General features: G+C 39.1%; 1 protein-coding gene across 1 annotated transcript in view; it reads left to right on the forward strand.

The window, feature by feature from the left end:
• GLIS3 (GLIS family zinc finger 3) overlaps positions 1–20,942 on the forward strand; it is a gene marked incomplete at both ends in the record, with an annotated part of 438,059 nt that overhangs the window by 372,071 nt on the left and 45,046 nt on the right. Inside the window, one exon of the mRNA XM_084238466.1 lies at positions 14,089–14,257. Within this exon, the coding sequence (XP_084094592.1) occupies positions 14,089–14,257 (169 nt within the window). The remainder of the gene's footprint in view (positions 1–14,088; positions 14,258–20,942) is intronic.

Below are 20,942 nucleotides of genomic sequence, written 5' to 3' on the forward strand. Positions count from 1 at the left end.
GTTGACAATGATAGCTTTAACCTGAGGATTTAGCTCTCCCTAACCTTCAGCCTATCTTGTGGTGTATATTGAATCACCTGGTAAGCTTGTGAAAGTGCAAATTACTGGGTTGCACACTCAGAATTTCTGATTCAATAGGGCTGAGTGAGTCCTAAGAATTTGAATTCCTGCCAAGTGTTTCTAACAAGTTCTCAGGGGACACTAGCTGCTACTGGTCCTGGAACCATACTTTGAAACCATTGCTCTAGATCATAAAAAATGAGGATGTAACTTGTAGCAAAACATGCTCTTGGTCCTCCCCTGGTGGCGCAGTGGTTGAGCGCTGGGCTGCAAAGCTGCCTGCAGCCTCTGCAGTGCCGGTTCGATCCATGGCCACCAGCGAGGGTCCCACATGGCACGACAGACCTTTCCCGCCGCGCCCGCTGTTCCCCTCAGCAGTGTATTTCGTCTCTGCCTGTTCTGTTCCCCGCTCTGGCTCTGTTCTGTTCCCCGCTCTGGCTCTCTCACCCTCCTGTGCTTCTGACTGTGCCCAGTGCTTGTATAAATAAATAAATCTTAAAAAACAAACAAACATGCTCTTAACTTTTGTGGAAGTTATAATAAAAATCTCTCCTAGTTAACTAGATGGTGGGGGGGGATACTTTCACAATATATACATATATTGAATTACCACAATATACACTTTTTCATATCTTAAATTTATTATGTCAGTTGTGTCTTAATAAAGTTGAAATTTTTTAAAATATTTCTAAGTTGGAGCAAGATTTTCACATGAAAACAATGTGAATGAAATCTGTCCACAAAAAAACAACTAATGATATCACTGATATGCTGTATATTTACAAAGATAAATAGAATCATGATTATCATGCTTCTGTAGTACTTACAGTTAAATAATTATAAAGACAGTAAAAGTGAACCAAATAGTGGAAAAGAGTTTTCCTAGTGTATGTTTCTCTTTCTACAAAACACCTATAGATGGCCATTAAGCTTGTCTTACCGTACCTTTGTGTTGTATAATGGCTCTGCTCATGTTTTGATTAAGAGTGAGATCTTATAACCACTCAACTGAAAAAATTAAAACTCTGCTTCCCAGCTAGCAAAGGACACATTTATATCTATGCAACTAACGTTAATGTATGTTTGCAAGCTTCTTAATTTGGTGCTGCAATTTTCCATATCCACTTATTCCCTTGTATTCATGTTAGTTTTTCACGCAAGATTAAGCTGAACTATTCAGTTTTACAATTGTACAAATGTTTGCTGTAAAAATATTTTGGGGGGTGAGCAAAAAACAATTCCACACCTCATGGAAGAGAAAAGGAAAGTAGTGAAACTATGCTATTTCTTCTCATTTGGCAAAATCTTGATTTTCTTTACATTATCATTCCTCCTTTTCCTCATTTTATGTTATGTTTCTGGCACTCAAATGGGGTGTTAGAAAGAATGCTTGTATTTACATTGAAGTGTATGTACTCTATGTAAGTCTTAGGAAACAGATAGATGAAAATTCAGAGTGCAATTTTTTTTTAAAGAGAGTTTTTTTGAAGATTTATTTATTTATACAAGAGCTGGGGTACAGACCAGAGGTGTGGGAGGATGAGAGGATTCACCAGAGACAGAGCTGGGAGAAGAACAGGCAGAGGAAGTGAAAGCACCCAAGTGCAATTTTTGAAATTGGAAGCTAATAGCTTTTGTGGTTAGAAAGTTATGGGCCAAACTTTTGCATTCAAATTTCTGACTGTGTTTCAATTGAATTACCCTTACAGTGAAAGAGAGAAATAGGTAGTTCTATACTTTTGAAGTGAAGAAAAAAGAAAGTCGGCATTTTAGGCTTTTATAGTCATAGTGAAAGTTCGTATGTTGTAATTACATAAACACTGAAAATAAATAATTGGATAAAATTCTAATGTGAAGAACATTATCAAGGTAGTTTGGATATAACTTTTATGTTTTACTATTAACAGTAAGAAACGAGTTTATTGCCTGAGGGTATTGTGGGAGGACAGGGGTATAGTGGAATTGACTCATTCCAGGAAACCAGTAGTATTTTCCCCAGGCTTTTAAAATACTGTCTTATATCCTCAGCAAAGATCTGCCCTATTTAGGTGCGCTGGCCATGTAGCCAATCTTTAACTCTGCCTTTCAGCTGCTTCTTTGGTATCTTAGTTTCCCTACCTAAGTGGCAAGGCTGCTCTAGCCTCACTTTCATGACACCATTTATAGTTCTTCCTGGGCCTTTGCTTTAGTTTTGTTTTCTCCAGCAAACTTAGCTGCTTTGTGAACATCTGGATTCTACTCTATCAGTTCTGATTTCAGAGCTGGTCTCACTCTAGACATCTGTTAGCACCCAGTCACACCCTAAAAAGTCAAGGTTTTATAATCTTCTTTGGAACCTTTCCATGAGTATTTATGAAAATTCTATTTCTACCTTTGAAGACAGGCATCAGGAAGGAACTCTTGACTATTCAAAAGAAAAGAGAATAAACTCTCATCAGCATGCACTGCATGTACCTCCTCAGGTTGGTTCACAAGGACATTTACGAGATTTTCTGAGAAATGGATGTTCTTTGTGAAAAATGTAATGTATACCTGTCCCAGAAGATTGTGCATTGGTAAAATAATGATTTATAGTCTATAGTCCTGAAGTACTAAGGCCATTTTGAATTATATTTGTACAAAACTAAGTGTGGACAGTATTTAATGTCTCTTTACTTGTTATATTCCTGACCATGTTTTGTACAGCTCATCTGACATCTGTGTAACTAATCTATGTTCAAATAGAATATTTACAAAAGGAAATGTTAATTTCTTCCTCTAACTTGAATATGTTTTCCCCTTACACAGGTCAGTTGCTGGTTTAGGTGACCAGCAAAGTGCTGGTCACATAGCAAATGTTCAGCATCTATTCATTACTATTGTTGTTGCTTTTATCTAAATACTAGAAAAATAAACATTATAGTTCTGTAAAGCAGGTAGAGAACAGATGCTGCAAATTACCTGTGAAAATATGAAAGCTGAACAAACTGGAAATTTAGTCAGCATCAGTTAGTAGAATAAAAGAAAATGAAATATATTTCATCATATTTTATATTTCAGTAATTTTCCCAGTAGTTTATATGACATATTTTAAATAAAGAAATTTACTGTAGGTCTCTAAAGAACATCACATTGGAAACAGAAACCCATCACCTGAAGAGCAATATCCCCAAAATCACAAAGTCAAATTGTGTTTTAAGAGTTTGAGGGTTTCTGTAGTCAAAAATAGTACAATATTTTTAGTTTTGTTTTTCATAGACAATGTGTAGAAAGAATGTGGAGTTAGGTCTTATCTCCAATCCTGATTCTCCACTCACCAGATGTTTAAGTTTGGGGAGGTTATTTTTCCTCTTCTGTAAAGTCATGGTAAGAATACTGATTTCCTAGGATTGTTGTGGGAGTTGAGATCGCGTATGAGAGTTCAGTACTCTCCCTGCAGCTGGTAGAGGTTCAGTCGATGCTCCTTTCTTTTTCTCCTTCCTCTTTGCTTAAAAACTTACGGAATTACTCATGACCTAGTCGGTGTATGTAGCAAGCAATAGAACACCTTCTATCCATTCCTTCAGTAATGGGTACTCCTACTTAGAGTTCAGATAGAGATGTGCAGAGATAATGTGTTCCTTCAGATCAAGATGAGGGCTCAGGACTCTCATATTCTAAGACCAGTGTTCAGATCAGTAAATTAGACTGTTTTTTCCCGTTGCCATGAAAAAAATAGAAGTTTACTTAAACTGATCATATAGCATGCCAGTGTGCCAGATTGAAAAATGAATTTCATCAATAATGACTTAGTGAGGTGAGGGAAGTGGAAGAAAGAAAAAGGACTGAGGACCTTGACCAATACAGTTTTACAATGCCATTGTGTTGGCCTTCTGAGGCAGAGCCTTGGTGCTCTCTGACAACATTTTGTAATCAACTCTTCTAGGACATGTAACTTATCTCAAAACATACTGTGAGGTGTCTATAAAAGTATTCTTTACTATTTGCTTATCTCAAATTTAGTTTCCATATTTCAAAAACCATTTTCTAATCGTTTCATGATAATTCTTAGTAATTAACATACAACAATTTATTATATCAACAGATAATTTATTATATCACAGGCCAAGTCCAGCCAACTGGCCTCCTGTGTTTGCCTGGCCTGAGAGCTAAGAGTGGTTTTAAGATTTTAGATATAAAATGTAAAATAGACTATTAACCTTTAGCGAGAACAGTTGTTCAAAAATTGAGGACATTGCCGCTTGCCTACAAAGCTTAAAATATTTACCATCTGGCCTTTTACAAAAAAGGTTTGCCAATCACTGTTTTATACTTACATCTGGAAATTCATCAGTAACTGAATAAAACCAAAGAAGCTTTTGATTTCCATGTATTTGATTAAATTTTGTTTTAAAAATCTAAATGCATACAGGTTTTATTAATCCCTATGATATTTTAGATGACTTAGCAACTACTTTAGTTGTCTTCTAACTCATGCATTTTCCAGAAATTTTTATAAGATCCAGTATTCAAACAAGGTCAGAATGGAGCCACTTCAGTTGAAGAGATCTAGAGCATTTGTACTCCTAGTCCTCTCTGGAGTCCCCAATTGTAGTGGCTCTCAAATATAATTACCATCAGTTAAAGTCATTGCACTTCAAGCAGAGGTCTACTGAGAAAGCCTGAACCATGAGAATGGGGTGGGATCTGTGATGAGTCCAGCATAAACAAAGATATCAGATGGAACAATCATGGTTGTGCTACCCTCTATTTTTCCTAAAAAGAGATGAGTCTCAAACCCTTGTATATCAATCATTCTGTTCTCTAAAATCCAGGCCTCTTGTAGACCTATAAGTTCATGTCCAGGAGAAAAGCAAGAACTGCAACATCAAACTTTAGGAACCCCTCTGGTACTTGCATCCTCAAAATACACTTTTTTACAGCAACCATCATGTTTGAAATTCATGTATCTGATAACTAAAGTCTCCATTTCATAGATAGAGAAATGCCTTTAAATAAAAATTATTTGATAAAGACTGTATATCATCATAAATTCATCATAATATGTGAATGACTTATCAGAGTTTATCTTAAGAGTGAAATAAACTAAGAGGGAGCTCTTATTGCCTAAAGGCTAAATGAAAAGTGTGGGTCTGCTTGACTTAAGTGACCTATTCAGCCACCATTATTGTTACCTGCAGTTCTGCATTCCTATACAAAGGTCAGAACTGCCCTTCAGAAACTGGTTAATCAGTCATAGGAGCTAAACCTTATAAGGTGACTATCAAATCAATCAAGAGAAGAAAGCTTGATCACCCTGGGAAGGCTATGCATCACGAGATATGACTGGGAACACCCAGAGGGCTGATGACAGTTGCATAAACATACTCCTGACTCATACATCACGAAGTATGACCTGGAATGCCTAGGGGGCCGAGGACCAATGTATGACCTGGGACCCCAGGAGCTAATCAATGGAATGCCTTTTTGATAAGATTAGAACCATGACCATGGGCCTGGGGTCTAGTTTCTATTACAACACTTGGCCATCAAGCTGATAAGAATTATCTGGTCAGCAGAATCATGTCCCCCCGAAGCCCTAGATGACAAAAACATTCTTTAGTTAAATCCATCTTTTTCTCCTTGTCCTCCTACCCCATGTAACTGATGCTGTATGATTATTCTATCAATAAAAGGTCCAGGATCTTGCTTGTTCAGCAGCATTTTGCATTGTGCAGTGTGCTCCATGACTCTAATTTATCAGTGTGGTGCTGATACAACAGAGAAGGGCATCCACTTTGTGAGCAAAATGTGAGAAAAAGGAAGGAGGATACTCTGGGTTCTTAGCAAAACCAACTTCATCATCTATGCAGTTATTCCCAACATAGATGTAATGGCAGACTATGTTTCTCTGCTATAGCACAATTCCCTAAGATGGCTGTTGTTGCTCCATTTTACAGAGCTAGGAAATGGATAGGTTTCCTGACAGAATCCAGTGTTGTTCAACCAGTCCTTGTCTTGACTAGAAGAATATTGCCTTACAAATTGGATTGTCAGCCTCTGCTAAAAATTGGTTCCTGAGAAGCATTCGCTATGAAATGTTTTCAGCAGTGACATGAAAGTAGAGTGGGTGGTTGTCTCAATAGGATATGAAAGGGAGAAATCATCTTTCGTGGTCAGCATGGTACAGGTAGGAGATAGGTAAGGGATGAATAATGAGGAGTTAGATCCAATATGTTCTACTAAATGCATTTATCTTATTTTCTTGTGAGCAGGTCAACCTTAATTTTCAGAGAAAGAGAGAGAGGAGTATTTCTGAAAGGGATTCTGGGAACGCTGGGCCATACCTGCTCCATTTTCTTCTTTCTTTCTGCTGTCCTACTTTGCCCAAAATCGGGGATAGCATAATACCCAGAGATAATACAGAATTTCTCACAGGAATCTGGGTTGTTTCCTTGTTCAAATTAGTTTACTGATTTTCTGTGTAACTAGCTCTCTGCTAGTGAGTAAGTAGATGGGAAGAAAGTTAAGCTATGACATTTGCGGGAGATATGTCATGCAGTGTCTGGAAAGACCCAAGAGGGCTGCGTGAAATGTTGGTCCCAGAGAAGTAGAAAGAGCTGCCAGCTGATGCCATTCTGCTTGTAAAAAAATCTCTTTGTTCTGAAATGCAGATGTTTCAGAAGATTTTACTAATGTGAAGTTAATTACACCAGGTATTTCAGAATGTTTGATGGTAACCTTTGGCATTTATGTGGATAACACCAGACATTATAATCTAGTTGTAGCGCAGTGTGTTCCAGAAAGGCATGTAAGCATGTATCCTTTTCCATATCCTAACAACTTCTTCCCTGGCTATAAATCCAACTGCGTGATGTGGAAATGTAATTGGGCAGCCTACATAGGAGTTGGAGCTCATGTGGGAATATCTATTTGTAAGAGAACCTGAATATTCATGTAACTGTCCAGACATCAATACATTCTCATTTTACCTTATTTATTTCTGTTCCCCAGTGAACAGCAGCACTCTTAAACTCAAAGTTAATGGGCATGTTCTTCAGAGTTGTGCCCTCTCTTACCTTAATAGAACTTCTTCCTAGCACATTTGTTTATTGGTTGCCAGGTAGCTCTTCCATCAGGTGACATGAGTGTGTTTTCTTTGTCTTAGTGCACAGGTGACAGTTACCATTGTTTGCCATCAATTAGCTTGGAGTAGCATGTCAAGGATGTACGGGTGGTGTCATTTGAGTCTGACAGCCACCAGATCTGGTTGAGAAGGAATGGTTTCATTATCCTCTTATCAGGGCTGCGGATAATGATACTCTACACTGCAAAGTGAGAGAAAAATAAGACAGGTAGAAAGAAGAGAATTTTAGAGATTGGCAATACTCAAATTATTCATGCTGCAAGAAGAAGAAAAAAATTAGAGAGATGACTGTGCAAACCCTTAAGCTACTTTTTTCCTAACCCAGGTGGAGTATGGAATGATGCCCTTCCTAATGGGGAATGAATGGAGGGGGCAAATGTCCAGACTTTAGGAGGAAAGGAAAAGGGAAACACGCCCCTACTGCTCACAGCCTTCAAGACGAGGACCAACTGCAGCATCTCTTCCATCCTCTAGTTAACTTCAAAGCAACCCCCAAGTGACCCCAACTGAGCATTTTCCTTGCTAGTAAACTCTCTGGTTTGTGAATTTAGGTTGTGAAAGCATTACCCACTGAACGAGGGTGCAATTAAGTTGCTCTATGGTGAAATGCAAAGGAATGCAGATGGTTTTGGGGTCCAAATTGCCACTATTAAGGTCCCAAACTCTTGTCATCCCTAATACTGACTATTTTCCAAAGAATGACTGAAGGGAAGTCTTTTTTGGATTCTGAAAATTAACCATGACTGGATCTTTATGCTCTTGGAGAAACAAAAAGAAGTGCCGAAAATGTAAAAATACTTCAAGATAAGCTAAGCTTCAAGGGGGACAATTGTGTTGACATTTTAGTAACAGCCCACTTTCGCTCCTTAACGAAGTGCAGTCATGCACGAAAATGAGTTATCTGTTAAACTGAAACACTTTACAGGTTATAACTCAAAGGTGTGCACTATTCCCGTAAAATAAAGTACCACATTTTAACCCTATGAGGATTTCACAGGCCCTGAACACTTTATAGCAACTTGCATTAGAAAAACTGAACAGAAAGTGCATATTAGTAATATGATGTATACATTTCTCTGCATTTTAAAGCAACTCTAGTATATAGTTAAATCAGTATGCATTTTCAGAAAAGGGACCATACTTTATTGGCATTTTACCATTATTTTAAAAAAGAATCTTTTTTTTTAAGATTTATTTATTTATGCATACAAGAACTGGGGTACAGGCCAGAGGTGTGGGGGGTGAGAGAATTCACCAGAGACAGAGTGGGAAACAGAACAGGCAGAATGGCTGAAATACACTGCTGAGGGGAGCAGCTGGCGAGACAGGAGAGGTCTGCTATACCATGTGGGTTGCTCCCTGGCTGGCCAGGGATTGAACTCATGCTGCAGAGGCTGTGGATAGCTTCATAGTGCTGTGCTCAACCCCTTGTGCAACCAAGGGGCCCTCTTTTTTTTTTTTTCTATTTATGCATAGAACTAGGGTGTAGGCCAGAGGTGCAGCGGGTGAGGGGATTCACCAGAGACATAGTGGGGAGCAGAACAGGCAGATCTATTGACATACACTGCTAAGGGAAGCAATGGGCAAGATAGGAGAAGTCTGCTCTGCCATATATATAAGTTAGTTCCCTGACCGGGGATCGAATTCAGGCTGTAGTGGTGATTGCATGATAGCACAAGACTTACAAGCCTGTGCGACTAGGGAGATCTCCATTTTACCATTTTGGAGAAACATATACCTTTGTCTTCCCCATCATGTTATTAATAATAATAGAACAACGTAAGAATAGCAAAAAAAAAATGGTATTGAACACTTTGCCATAGTCCAGGCACTACGCTGTATTTTGTATAATAATATATAATCCTCATCACCATCTTGTGAAGTAGTGTTTAAAAGGAAGGAACTAAGTTAGGTTAAATGACTTTTCCAGTACATACTGCTAGCAGTTGGTGAAGTTCAGGCTCAAACCCAGCTCCAGCTGACTCCAGTGCATGCATGTACATGTTCTCTTAATAACCACCTTGACATTCTTTCCCTCTAGTTCCAAGTTTCTGAGGTACCCAAAGGAACCAAAATTTGCAGGGCAGTTCACCTATCTTCAGAATCCTTCCCAGCTTCATACTGAGAGAGAGAGAGAGAGAAAGAGAAAGAGAGAGCGAGCGAGCTATGATTCAATTCACCGTTTCAATTGGTCTCTCTCTCTCTCTTTCTTTCTCTCTCTCTCTCTTTTAATACCTTTGTGAGAACTGACTTAGCCTGGTTTCATTGATTAGTGTATTGCTCTGTGTCCTGACCCTGGACATTTTAGCTGTGTCAAATGTCATTTCCCAGGGTCCCAGCATTACTTTAGCACTCATTATAAGTGAATTAACAATCCATGGATAAGACTTGTTCCCCCTTTCCTATGAAAGCAGACCCACTATAAAGAAAAACACCATGGCTTTTCAAACAACCATAAATGAATGCAAATGCAGATTTACTATAACAGTTCAATGGTACAGATCTGCATAATAAATATCTTCATGCATTGTTGCCAAAGGGGGTGGCTTTTCAGCCTGCAACATCATGTTCCCATGTGGCAACAGGAGCATATATCTGATTACTTACAAATAATCCTTCCTTGCCTTCTGTGTTTCCTACTAGTACATTGGTATGCCCTCGAGAATTATCTGAAATCTTTATTTTGTCTACCAGCTGTTTGTTTCCCAAAGCAAATTATTCAGATATTTTCTTTTCTGAATTAATTTCCAGAGCTGAATATTTTTTTTTCATCCTGCTGAGGTCACTTTGATGTTTTGGGATCAGTAGAAACAGAAATGAAAATACACTTTTGCATCCTAGCCAGTAGTTTGGCAGTTGAAGATACCTGTGTGTGCGTTGTGTGTGGTCGGGGAAGGATGTCTCCAAGCAATCTTTGCAGACCGGGTGTGCGGGAGTTCTGAGGCACTATTAGCATCCTTATGCCTTGTCTCAAATCCATCCTGCCTTTGACAGGCAATGTGTGGTGGTGTTTAAGCACTTGTGATCTGAAATCAGTCTTTGTGGGTTTGAATTCCAACTCTACTTCTTACCAACCACATGACCTAGGCCAGGTAACCTAATCAGGAGCCAAATTAAACCCCAAGTTCCTTGTCAGTAAACCAGGAAAGGCTTGCAAAGTACTCAGTAAATACGAACTATTGATAGTGAAATATGGGCAGTAAGAAGATGAAATTCAGCTGAGATAAGACTCAGCAGCTACTACTCAAAGTGTGATCTCCAGACCAAAAGCCTTTGGAAGTTCAATAGTTCAGAGTCTCATCATCTGTCTCAGCACCTTAGACACCTTGTCTCCAAGATCTAGTGAATCAGAATATTTAATCCTGATGATTTGTTCCATGTTAAGACTTGAGAAGCAGGAGTCTAGCTGCCCATACAGTTTTGAATAGAAACATACCCTCCAGTTGGCTGTTTTTCATATACCTTAGCCTAATGAGGGAGGTCTTCTTCCTGGTAAAATGATGGAAAGGTGGTCACCAAGAGTGCCTATGATGGCTTTCTCTGGCTCTGGGGATGGGCCTGAGACAAGTAGGCTTCCTTCAGGAAGTAGCTAACATTCCTTGTCTCTCCCCATTCATATAGGGAATATGTAAAGTATTTCTAAGAGTGTCCTGTCTATCCATACCCATTAGAAATATAGATTAATTGTTTACATTTAGATAGAGAGGAAAACTACCTGTTAACCCAAATTAACCTGAACCAGTTAAAGGTGCCAGCCTAGAATTCCCTGGTCCTAATATCCAATAAGATGGCATCTGGAGAGCATGTAGATCAAGAGATGCTGCTTTGTCAAGATTATAAAGTCCAACTGGGTAACCTCCACCTACCTCTACAGTAAACAGGGTAAGGTAGCAAAAGCCAAGCCCCAGAAAGCAGCTGGGAGACCAGTTCCTGGTCCTTTCCTGAAGAAGAGCTCACAAATATTTCCCAAGACCAGGGTTTTATTTACACAGGGAATCCACTATCTCTTATCACTAAAGCAGTGAGAATCTCCAGTATGTTCCTCTGCTGTGCCTAATCGGTTGTTCCAGCTGGCAGTCATCAGCCCCTTCTGGAGGTTCACCTACAAGCCTTCTTTCCAGGCTCAATGCTGACCCCCAAGTCGACAGCAGACAGTGAAGGCCACCTCTGTGGGCAACCTGCATGTGCTGGTTGCTTTGATCCCAACAATTTTGTTAATATTTCCCTGTATTATTGAGGAACCAGTTCTCTTATGCTCCAGTGCTTGAAATTAGAAAATGATTTTCAGTTTGTATGGAATGAAACTTTTCCTTTTGTGATTGACCTTACAAATGAACCCTAACATAATATTTTCTTCCTGAGGATAAAAAAATCACTTGACAAGTCCAAGTATTTGTCTGGAAGCATGTATTGTGGTGGGCAGGTCTGTGTGAAGCCAGCAGGTATTCAGACATCAAACACTAAGCGAGATTAGCTTCTGCCTGGTACAGAGCAGGGGCTAAAAATTGTATTTGAATGAATTAATAAATAAAAGCATATTCTTAGACTATAGTAAGTAAGATGGAATCCTGGATGTATGATTGATATAGTCAGAAATTCCTAGCAGTCAGATTTAGTGAGAGAGGCATTTTCTGTGCCATAGTGGCAGTTTCTGAGTACCCACACTAAACTGCAACCTTCAAGGACAGGTTGATTAGATTGGGCTTAATGTAGAGTATCTAGCATGTAGTAGGCACTTAGTAAATACTGAATTAAAAAAAAGGAATGGTTGGAGGACGGATAGATGAATGGACAGATGGATAGACACATTATGATGGATGGTTGGTGCTGGCTATTAAATGGGGTGAAGAGACCCAACTTTCAGTGTGTGGTAGACTTAAAAATAATACCAAATATCCCAGTATATTTGACTGCAGCTAATGCAAAATTGTCACTAATATAGCTAATACAGGTGTCTGAGAAGTACCACATTTTCTATTGAGCTATAGAGAGATCACAGAGTGGGCACACCATATTGCCCTGGTGCCCTCAGGGTTTGAATAGCAGGGACATCACTTCCCTTATGATAAATACACACACATACATACAAAAATACTTCCCGGGGGCTAATAAGTGATGGGTGAATTCAAGAACAACTAAATAAACAGGAGAGCTCACGTTTCTACACTAAGGCAGAAAAAAATATTAACTGTGTTTCCACAGTGTCTCTGTGACCTCTTATTATTCCATTAGTTTTTTGGAGTAGTATATAAAACAACAAGCTCCATGCTGACAAACACTAGTATTGAGACTATTTCCACAGTCAATCCAAACAGTCTTCTCCCCTGGGTAAAATCATTATTTGGAATACAAGCAGAATTGTGGTTGCCTGAGCGAGCAGAGCATAAATGAGGTGGTGATTCATAAGGTGACTTTAGCCAGTTTGCAAATATGCAACTTTTCTGGAGGCTGACGCAGAGTACAGACACTGCATCGCCATTTGAGCTGGTAAGCAATTTCTAGTCTCACTACCTCTTGAGAATTTGGAAGGCTGTGGAGGATACAGGTTTCTGAGGACAAGAGTTAACCTGACAGAATGCTCATTTACCAGAAATAAACCCTTCAGATCAGATCACACTCCTGTCAGTAGCTTTTTGAGCGGGAAGATGGTAATTCTGCCTCTTCACATATTTCTTTAAGCACTTGAACTCTTGTTCCATTGGCTTAAGCTTTTGGGGGCTGGGTCATTTGGGGTATTAATTCTATCCTGAAGAGGTTGAAGGAAAGTAGTACTGGTCTAAAAATACAGCTCTCTGAACTTTTAAACCCTCCAATCTCTTTGATTATGTGGTTTCTCTCTCTTAATCCTGAACCTTATTTCTTTTATTTTTTTTAAAAATCCATTTATTCTTTGATATCAGTAGAGTAAGTTCAAAAAGAGCAGAAAGGGGTGTAAAGCTCAGCACAGCTTTGTTTGGAGAAGGAAGATAAAAAGTCAGCAGAATGATGCTGGTATGACTGCAACATAACTAGATGTCTGCTGAGTATGTTCCAGATATTAAGAGAGCCTCTCTGATAGTGATATACTCTGAAAGTGACAAACCCCAGTGTCTTCTGTGACATTGTACCAATTAGCTGCTCTGACTGGGCACATGTTTTAAGTTTGAGGTCCTGTACAGTTCTCAAATGCTAGGCAGCCCCTAAGAATGAGACTGTAACTAGCTGTGCTGTAATAGGCAACAGCAGGGGAACAACCCGGAGCTGTGTTTGAGGCTACTTCTTCATATTTTGTGGTGTTGAGAGAGTACTCACTTGTGATGGAGACTGAGTGCATCTATCCATCACACCATCCAGGAAATGCCCAGAGTTAGTTAGACTTTGAAGTTAAAAGGGAATAGGTGCCTGCCTTGGTGCTAGGATCAGGGGAATTTTGTTCTCATTACACTGATTTAGCAATGACAGAAAGAGACCCTGGCCTGACCCACAGTGGCTCGCTGCCACAGTGAGAAGAAGAATGCCTATATTGTACACTTCTCGGTCAGGAAACCAAATATTCTGTTACCTAACTCTCTTCCCCCAGGACTGAAGAGGGCTAGTACAGAGACCTTCACCCAGATGCAAACATTAGAAGATTGGTGAATTATATAGTGTCCACACAGGGAACTGTCAGGGCAAAGCAGCACTTAGGAGACAAACCTTGAACTTCACTGGAGGGAGCTGAACATGAGCTCCTCAGGCAGCAGTAAAGACACATTAGCTGAGGAACCTGCTCCACCATGCAAACAAAAGCTGTGTATATCCAATAAGGGGAGAGCTGTTCCCTTGAAACCACCAAGAGAAAAACAAACAAGTCCCTAAAATATGCTTGCTGTCAGCCTTCGGTATTTAAAATATGTGGGCTTCACTTGGGGCGCAGTCTGATGCTTGTTCTCCCTTGATTTCAGCTTCCATTTTCTCCAGCAATCATTCAAGTAGAAGCGGAACAGCTGCTGGGGCCGTGCCACCCCCACATCCTGTCAGTCACCCTTCTCCGGGACATAATGTACAGGGGAGCCCCCACAACCCCTCCTCCCAGTTACCTCCACTCACAGCTGTGGACGCCGGAGCTGAGAGGTAAGGCCATCTGTCTCTCTCTTCTAATAGGTGTCGCCGCCAAACCTCCCTCCACTGAGAAGTGCTTTGACAGTTGCTGAATTTTATTAATAATCCATTAGTGGGTTGAGTTACCCAAAGGTGACATTTTAAAGGTATATTCACAAAGCACTTGGACCAAATAGCTCATTATCTGTTTGATTTTCCATGGGGAAAAAATGAAAAGATATTGGCAATAGCCAACTCAAGTATCTGATGCTGGAAAATGCATCAGAATGTCCTTGTTTTCCCCACCTTCCTTCAGTGTGTTTCAGGGACTCAATGCTAAGCAAACGTCCCTATGGGTTGAGATGCTTTCCAAATGTAAGAGATCTATGTGCACTATCATGTACATCAGTAATGTTAGCTTGAGGGTACAGTGTAAAAGGGCACAGGATTTTATATGAGTGACCAGAAAGGTCACTGAATAATTTATATTCATAACTCCCTGAGAATTTCTGGGAGAACAATTTTTAAGTCTTGATTCTTCAGTCCCTGTGTTTAGACTTCCTAACATGCCAGTGATGTGGATAACAGGCCATTCCTCTGTTTGCCTCTCCACTAGTCACCTGGCTTGAGCTGATCTACCTGGAGGTTACTGGCTTTATTTACCACAGGGGGAAAAAAATTTCTTGTGGTGTCCCCTGTGCAGTCCTCGAGTAAGTGGGTGTTTGGTGGACAAAACAATTGGTTGATAGGCAGCATAAATAAAAGTTGGGAATCTTGGATTTTTTCATGAATCTGTAGTTTCATTGTTGGTCCAGTTTATGTGTTTTAATAGTTTTTATGCATGATAAACCATTTATAATCTTTATTTTTACCTATACCTTTATTTATTAATACATCCTTACAGTTAATAAACATGTGAAATACCTGCTATGTATGGGATATTATGCTGAATGCTGGAAATGCAAAAATTGTTAAAAGATGGTCCTCTCTTTCAGAATTTAATGATGAGCACAGACAAGTAAACCAAGTATAGCAACACTATTTGGATAAATGATAATGTAATGGAGATGCCACAGGAGCCCAAAGAAATATCCTGAACTCTGTCTATGGGAGGCAGGGAAAGAATGATCTAGACATCTAGGCACTGAAAGAAAGTTAAGACTTTTCTAGATGGATATATGGAGAATAGCATTGAAGGCAGAGAGAGGAACATGTGCAAGATTGAGGAGGGACAAGGACATACATGAGGGAGGTCAGATGGTATCATTCAGACAGAACATGCCTGATAAAGTCCAGTAAGAGTGGCATGTGCATGTGGAACCAGATACTTTTTGCTAAGGTATATACCTCTTATCCTGTCAGAAGTGAAGAGCTACTAGAGACTTTCAGTAGCAGAGGAATACATCAGATTGTCCTTATAGAGAAATAATCAGGTTACAAGATGGTAGAGTAATTGAGTATGGAAGCAGGGAAGGAATGTAAGGAAAACAAGGAGTTATTGTAGGTGTGCTTGTGAGCAATGCGAGAACTTGAAATAAGGCAGTGCATTTAGGGTTGAGAATTTACTCAAGCACTATTATTTAAGAAACTAACTACTAATGGCTATTGTATATATGGAGTGAAGAGAAAGGGCAAAAATTGTATCTGAATTTCAACCGTAGAGACCACGGTGGAAAACTAACAGGCACTGAAACTATAAAGAAAGTGTGGTAATATGGAAGAAGAGGGTGTTGGGTAGAAGGAAAGATGGGAAAGAAGTAAAGCTAATAAATAGACTTTAGGGGCTTGAGTTTGGGGTGGTTGTAAACTACCTGTATGAATGTGTCTAATGACCAATTAAAAATATGATCAGAAGATATCAGATTTATTTTTACAATTCTGTGTACATAGTAAAGTGTGAACTGTTAGCCTCCTTCCACTCGATTCATCCTCAAAGCAATGCAAATGATAGCTATCTAGTAAGTTCACAGATACAGGAGACAGGCAGTGTTTCCCGTTAGCAGATGTATCTCGTATGTTGAGATGAGCTTATTCATTTTAGCATGGTATGTTGTTTCCAGTTGGTTTTAAATAATACTAGCATAGACTTTTCGTCACCTCATTTCATTCTTCTTTACATCATAAGGTATTGAAGCTAAAAAACAATGGATAATGACCTTTTCTTTATCTCATCTCTGATCTGTAGTCATACAACTCTTTATAAGAATATAAGGAAAAGCAATCTGTGTTATCTTCTTTTTGTATATACTCTTTAAAAGAATAAATGATAAATATACAAAAAAAGTTTAGTCATTATTGAAGCAAATAACAACATCAACCTGATATCTGAATCCCAGCTCCAATAGTTGCTGAATGTTTGAATGTGTTACTTAGATGTGCCTACTGCTCGGGTGTTTTTTTTAAAGCATTTTATTTTATAATTTAAAATTCTCCTTCTTTTGAAAAATTGTAACATATAAAACCCTCCAAAATTAGTACAATGAACACCCATATTCCCTGTGCCCATTTTTACTTATTGTTAATATTTTGCTAACTTCTCCTTTGTGTTTTTCTGACTTGAGAAATTCTTTGTTTGCTTGTCTGTTGTTTCTGAACTGTCTGAGAGATCATTACAAATATGATTGAACTCCAATGCTAATTGTTTCAGTATGAAGGATATTTTCCTACATAATCACAATGCAATTATCACTCAGGCAATTTAGCATTGATAGAGTATTATCTAATATGCACTCAATATTCAAATTTCCCAAGTTGTATGAAAAATGTTCTTTATAGCTAGATATTTTTTTTCTTTTCTTTCCTTTTAATGATCCAGGATTTAATAAGGATCACAATTCTCATTTCTTTCTAGACCTCTTGACTCTAATAAAGTTCCCCAACTTTTAAAAAATTGTCATCACCGTCATCTTTGATAATATTGACAGTTTTCAAGGAACTTGAGATATTTCTTTTCCGTAGCAGTACACCATTTAGCTTTTTCTGATTGTGTTCTCCTCAACAGATCCAAAGTAAAGATTTAGAGCAGAAATAACCACCTGAGTGATGTGGTTTTCCATAGCTCTTTTGCACCTTAAGTTTGCACCACATAGAAAATTAAGATTAAATGAACCAAATTGTGCCTTGCATGCTACCTGGCATGAAGCAGACCCTCAGTAGCTGTTGCTATTAATATAAAAACAGGCAACCTTAGCAGAGTTGAAGGAATCTGGTGGGGTGGCAGATGGTGTTATTAAATGATTGCAGTGGTTGATTATGTAAATAGTCATGGAAGGATAAGTGGAGAGGAAGGGAAGGTGATGGTACTTTATATGACTGGGTGAATGAAATGGATGTTTTCACTTTGTGGCTTTGCCTGCCTGTTGTGTTCTTCACACAGGATGTGTGCCCCATCCCTATGCCAATGCAACTAGAAAGGGCAAGTGTGTAGAAGGTTATCTCTTCCGATCAGGTTTGGAGAGGAGAATGACATGAAACAGTTCTGAATTATTCACTGTGCTTGCATTAGTGTCCAGCATAAAAACACTAAGAGGAAATGTGCTTACCTTCCGCTTTTGGTTTATATATCTTTGCCTCTGTTTGTCTGGGAAATCCCCCAGTAAAAGCTTCAGCAGTTTTCTTAACGGAAATAGGTTTATCACACTTTGCGATTTTTAGTGGGAAACTGGCATTTTTTTCCTGCTTTGTGGGCATTGATTCATCATTTACTTTGCTCTAACTTGTTAATAAAATGGGCTGAGTCACTGTCAGCTGTCAGGAAAGGTCCTCCAGTTAGCATTAGTTTCTTTGATCCTCATCATCTTAAAATAAAATAAATGCAACTTCTCTCAATTCGATGAGGTTCCATATTTATTTTGAAATATTATCTGGATAAACATCGTTTCAGTGATTCCAACAGTACCACACATCACCTAATGTTGATTTAAACTTATTATGGGAAGTGGTGTTTTACTGTGTCATGTTGAAGGAACCAGTGGTACTTTATGACAGTAGCTTTCCGTAAGAGGAACTAAGCATCTTTGGAAATGTTAATTCATTTGGTTTCATAGTATTTCTGTTAAACCAGAGAAAACAAAAATATTGTTGGGAATCCTTTTTTGAGATGGAGAAATTTTGCAATTACAAGAATTAGTCAACTGGATTTGTGTCACCTGTCTTGTACAAGAGCATGTCTGACGCCCCTTTCCCTTCCAAAGAAGGTTACACGTGTGGTATACTATGTAGTAAAAGTAAAAGAACTCAAGGGAACTTGTGGATTGACCACAGTGGAATGACTTGTAAAAAGTTTCCTAAGAGTCCCAACTCTGAAGCAAAGAAGTCTGAAAACAAGGAAAGGAGATAGCCTCCTCAGGAAGTATACAGTCTAGTACAAAAATCATTAACAGTGAAGGCTACGGACATTGTTTTTGAGGAAGTAGTCAAACCACCTTGATCAAATAAGAAATGCCAATTTCTTAGTCTCTATCAAGTATTGGGAAAGCTTACTGTTTTCCATTCATGTAAGATATAACATTACTAGAATTCTAGTTACCTTAATGTAACTTCAGTCTTTCTGTGCCTTTGGTAATCAAGGCTGTTTTCACAGATACTTTTTTCTAATTCAGCATTGGGAATATATATATATATATATATATATATATATATATATATATATACACACACACACACACACACACACACATACTATATGTATATGCTATATGTAAATATGATGTGTAGGCTCATACACACACACACAATAGCATTTAGCAATTCTGTCTCTCAAAGCTAGATGCTAAGGGGTTAAAGATGACAATTGTTGGGGCTCTCTGGTGGCTCAAGGGATTAAGACACAATCTATGAAGCTGTCTGTAGCCACTGCAGCATGAGTTCAATCCCTGGCCAGGGAATTACCCACATGGCACAGCAGACCTCTCCTGACTCGCCTGCTGCTCCCCTCAGTAGTGCATTTCAGTCAGTCTGCCTAATCTGTTTCCCACTCTGGCTCTGGTGAGTCCTCTCACACACACACATACACCCACACCTCTGGCCTGTACCCCGTTCTTGTATACATAAATAAATAAATCTTAAAAAAATGACAACTGTAGGGCCTCCCCGGTGGTGCAGTGGTTGAGCGCTGGGTTGCGAAACTGCCCGCAGCCTCTGCAGCACCAGTTCGATCCCTGGCCGCCTGGCCAGGGTCCCACATGGTGCGCAGACCTCTCCTGCCGCCCACTGCTCCCCTCAGCAGTGTACTTCATCTGTCTGCCTATTCTGTTCCCTGCTCTGACTCTGGTGAATTCTCTCACCCTCCCGTGCTTATGACTGTACCCAGTGCTTGTATAAATAAATAAATAAATGTTTAAAAAAAAGTTTTTAAAAAAAATGACAACTATTTTCTATCTAACTCCTTTGAAGTTCAGAGGTTCCTCAGTTCCAGTCAAAGCAGCCTGCTCACTGACTGTGTTTCTGCGTGTTAATTCTGGATCTTTCTCAACCGGAAGATTTTGCTTTATATCCTGTTTAATATCTGATTCCTGGAGTTTGGCTTAGTTCTCAACCCAGAAAGCCTCCTTGACTTTTGCAGTTCTTGGAGACAAGCTCACCTCTTAAATCTTTTGGTTTTCATTATCTATTTGATTTATTTAACATTTTCCAGTTATCACCTTGCTAACTGGATTGTTAGTTCTTTGAGGGCAGAAACCTTGTTTTCTCATAACTCCCAGAGTGCCTTGTGCTTCCCTTCACACTGGTAGGTGCTGATGAAGGTTTAACAAGGAAAAAGGGCCAGTGAGGGGAATGTCCAGGATACATGAGATTATTGCCAATCCCCACTATCTAAGTGGGAGGTTCCAAGAAAGGATTAGTCTCCTTAATCCATTGGTTCTTAAGAGACTGACCCCAATTCTTAATGTTCCTGACACATCTTATGTAAATGGCATACTCTGATATAATACATTGTTGTTATGTGTACATTCATGCGCACACAACACATTGCCGGAAGTCCCTCGCCATCATCCATTACTAGGGTGCCCTACATTGCTTTCCTGTGGTTTTCAGTTCTGGAAGGTAGATATTCACCCTTCTGTCTTATGTGCATGTATGCCATCTGAGCAGCTGAGAACTAGGCCTGCTGCCTTACTGTCCTCTCCTCAGGAATTTCTGAGCAAACAGGGACATAGATATTTCTACCCACTCAGCTTTTTCACAGTCTTACTTTATTAACATGTATACATATACCACATAATTGTTCTCTCCTTAATCTTATGTGCAATACTGGCTAAAATCATAAGCATCCTATAAACATGAAGGTTTATCAAAATTTGTCTCAGCATTGAGTTCATTTATTTATTGAGTCATTCATTCAGCTGGTATATATGAGTTGCTAAAGATATTGTGGTCAACAAGACTGATATAATCCTGTCCTCTTAAAGCATCCAATCTCATGAAAGACAACTAGGTTACTAGGCAATCATAATTTAATCATAATTTAAGATATCATGAAAGGGTGTTGGAGGGGACTGTTGAGGCACGTAGAGAAAGCACTGATCCAAAATTGGAGAGGAAGGAATAGAGGAAGAAATGTCTTCCTGAAACTCAAAGGCCTCTAAGATATGGCCACGCGGCATCAATGTTTGCAAAAGGAAGTAGAGGGAGAGCAAGCAAGCGTGGAGCTTCAAGTATAAATTAAGTATGGGAGGAAAATAATGAACTTTATTTAAGGAATTGGGGCTTTATCTTG

The sequence above is a fragment of the Talpa europaea genome (genome assembly GCF_964194135.1).
Source record: "Talpa europaea genome assembly, chromosome: 7".
NCBI classification, from domain to species: domain Eukaryota; kingdom Metazoa; phylum Chordata; class Mammalia; order Eulipotyphla; family Talpidae; genus Talpa; species Talpa europaea.